At 54.4% G+C, this 2,699-nt stretch overlaps 1 protein-coding gene across 1 annotated transcript; it reads right to left on the bottom strand.

Annotated features, from left to right (window-relative positions):
• Positions 1 to 613: 613 nt before the first annotated feature.
• LOC136577851 (uncharacterized) lies at positions 614 to 1,720 on the bottom strand. Its single transcript, XM_066577775.1, has one exon. The coding sequence runs from the start codon at positions 1,718 to 1,720 to the stop codon at positions 614 to 616; it is 1,107 nt and encodes a 368-aa protein (XP_066433872.1).
• Between the last annotated feature and the right edge of the window lie 979 nt (positions 1,721 to 2,699).

Genomic DNA, 2,699 nt, shown 5'->3' with positions numbered 1-2,699 from the left:
ATACCTCATGAGACCGGTCCTTACCGGAGCTTCACCGGGCAATGTGACGGTTATACCCCATGATACCGGAGCCTCACCGGGCAATGTGACGGTTATACCCCATGAGACCGGAGCCGCACCGGGCAATGTGACGTTATACCTCATAAGACAGAGCCTCACCGGGCAATGTGTCGGTTATACCTCATGAGACCGGAGCCTCACCGGGCAATGTGACGGTTATACCTCATGAGACCGGAGCCTCACCGGACAATGTGACGGTTATACCCCATGAGACCGGAGCCTCACCGGACAATGTGACGGTTATACCTCATGAGACCGGTCCTTACCGGAGCTTCACCGGGCAATGTGACGGTTATATCTCATGAGACCGGTCCTTACCGGAGCTTCACCGGGCAATGTGACGTTATACCTCATAAGACTGGTCCTTACCGGAACCTCACAGGGCACGGTGACGGTTATACCTCACAACAGCGGAGCTTACTGGGCAGTGTGATGTTATACTTCATGAGTCCGGTCCTTACCGGAGCCTCACCGGGCAATTTCACGGTTATACTTCACAACACCGGAGCTTACCAGAGCCTCACCGGGCAAAGAGACGATTATACCTCAAGAGTCAGCCACTCCTTATGTTATGAGTCACAGTCGCTTTTTCCATGTCCTTGTGAATCAGGGGCGCTTTTTCCAGGCCCTTGTGAGTCACAGGTGGTCCTTCCGGGTCCCTGTGAGTCATAGGCTCTTCTTCCGGGTCCTTGTGAGTTACGGGCTCTTCTTCCGGGTCCCTGTGAGTTACGGGCTCTTCTTCTGGGTCCTTGTGAGTTACGGGCTCTTCTTCCTGGTTCTTGTGAGTCATAGGCTCTTCTTCCGGGTCCTTGTGAGTCACGGGCGCTTCTTCCGGGTCCTTGTGAGTCACAGGTGCTTCTTCCAGGTCCCTGTGAGTCACGGGCTCTTCTTCCGGGTCCCTGTGAGTCACGGGCTCTTCTTCCGGGTCCCTGTGAGTCACGGGCGCTTCTTCCGGGTCCTTGTGAGTCACGGGCGCTTCTTCCGGGTCCTTGTGACTCACGGGCGCTTTTTCCGGGTCCTTGTGAGTCACGGGCGCTTTTTCCGGGTCCTTGTGAGTCACAGGTGCTTCTTCCGGGTCCCTGTGAGTCATGGGCTCTTCTTCCAGGTCCTTGTGAGTTACAGGCTCTTCTTCCGGGTCCTTGTGAGTCACGGGCGCTTCTTTCGGGTCCTTGTGAGTCACGGGCGCTTTTTCCGGGTCCTTGTGAGTCACGGGCGCTTTTTCCGGGTCCTTGTGAGTCACAGGTGCTTCTTCCGGGTCCCTGTGAGTCACGGGCTCTTCTTCCAGGTCCTTGTGAGTTACGGGCTCTTCTTCCGGGTCCCTGTGAGTCACGGGCGCTTCTTTCGGGTCCTTGTGAGTCACGGGCGCTTCTTTCGGGTCCTTGTGAGTCACGGGCGCTTCTTTCGGGTCCTTGTGAGTCACGGGCGCTTCTTCCGGGTCCTTGTGAGTCACAGGCGCTTCTTCCGGGTCCTTGTGAGTCACGGCCGCTTCTTCTGGGTCCTTGTGAGTCACGGGCACTTCTTTCGGGTCCTTGTGAGTCACAGGCGCTTCTTCCGGGTCCTTGTGAGTCATGGGCGCTTCTTCCGGGTCCTTGTGAGTCATGGGCGCGCCTTCCAGTTCCTTGTGAGTCACGGGCGCTTCTTCCGGGTCCCTGTGAGTCATGGGCGCTTCTTCCAGGTCCTTGTGAGTCACGGTCACTTCTTTCGGGTCCTTGTGAGTCACGGTCACTTCTTTCGGGTCCTTGTGAGTCACAGGTGTTTATCTTGGGTCCTAGTGAGTCACGGGCGCTTCTTTGGGTTCATGTGAGTCACGGGCCCTTTTTCCGCCTCTCTGTGAATCACGTGTTATTTTAGCGCAGTTGGTGGTATAGGGGGAATATTGTCTGATAACGGGACAACCCCTTTTAGTGAGCACGTGCAGAAGGTTACGGAGCTTTCTCATAGCGCAAATATTCACGCAGTGTGACTCCACTAAAAACAGCGCTGCGAGGGAATCCCCGAACGGAAACTAAAGGCCCCATTCCCTCCTATTGTGAATCACACAGCGCTTCAGCGACCGCTTTACAAGGTTACCGTTTGTTTCCATTATATTTGGAGTACAGAATAGCGCAGACAGCTAACCTTGTAAAACGGTCACCGGAGAGCTGCGTGATTCACAATAGAGGGGAATGGTGCCTTTAGTTTCCGTTTAGGGATTCCGTCGCAGCGCTGTTCTCACTGGAGTCGCACAGCGTGCACGACAGCACTATGAGAAACTCACGAGCGGAATCGCACTGCAGGAGGAAAGACTAAGAATAGAAAACGGACCCATTAAAAACGGACATAAACAGAAGCAAACAATGGAAACAAACTGATACAAACTGTCCGTTTTTTGTTTTTTTTCATGAGTGCCTCTGCAGATGAGCTAGAAGAAAAAACGATGATTTCCGTTTGTTTGATGTTTATTAAAAAAAAATAAAAAGACTGTTCAAAATGGAAATCCAAACGCTGCTGTGAGCGGGCGATGCTGTGAGCGGGCGCTGCTGTGAGTGGGCGCTGCTGTGAGCGGGCGCTGCTGTGAGCGGGCGATGCTGTGAGCGGGCACTGCTGTGAGCGGGCGATGTTGTGAGCGAGCACTGCTGTGAGCGGGCGATGCTGTGAGC

The sequence above is a fragment of the Eleutherodactylus coqui genome, chromosome 8 (genome assembly GCF_035609145.1).
Source record: "Eleutherodactylus coqui strain aEleCoq1 chromosome 8, aEleCoq1.hap1, whole genome shotgun sequence".
In the NCBI taxonomy this organism is placed as follows: Eukaryota; Metazoa; Chordata; class Amphibia; order Anura; family Eleutherodactylidae; genus Eleutherodactylus; species Eleutherodactylus coqui.
This window is presented reverse-complemented; position numbering and strand designations above follow the sequence as displayed.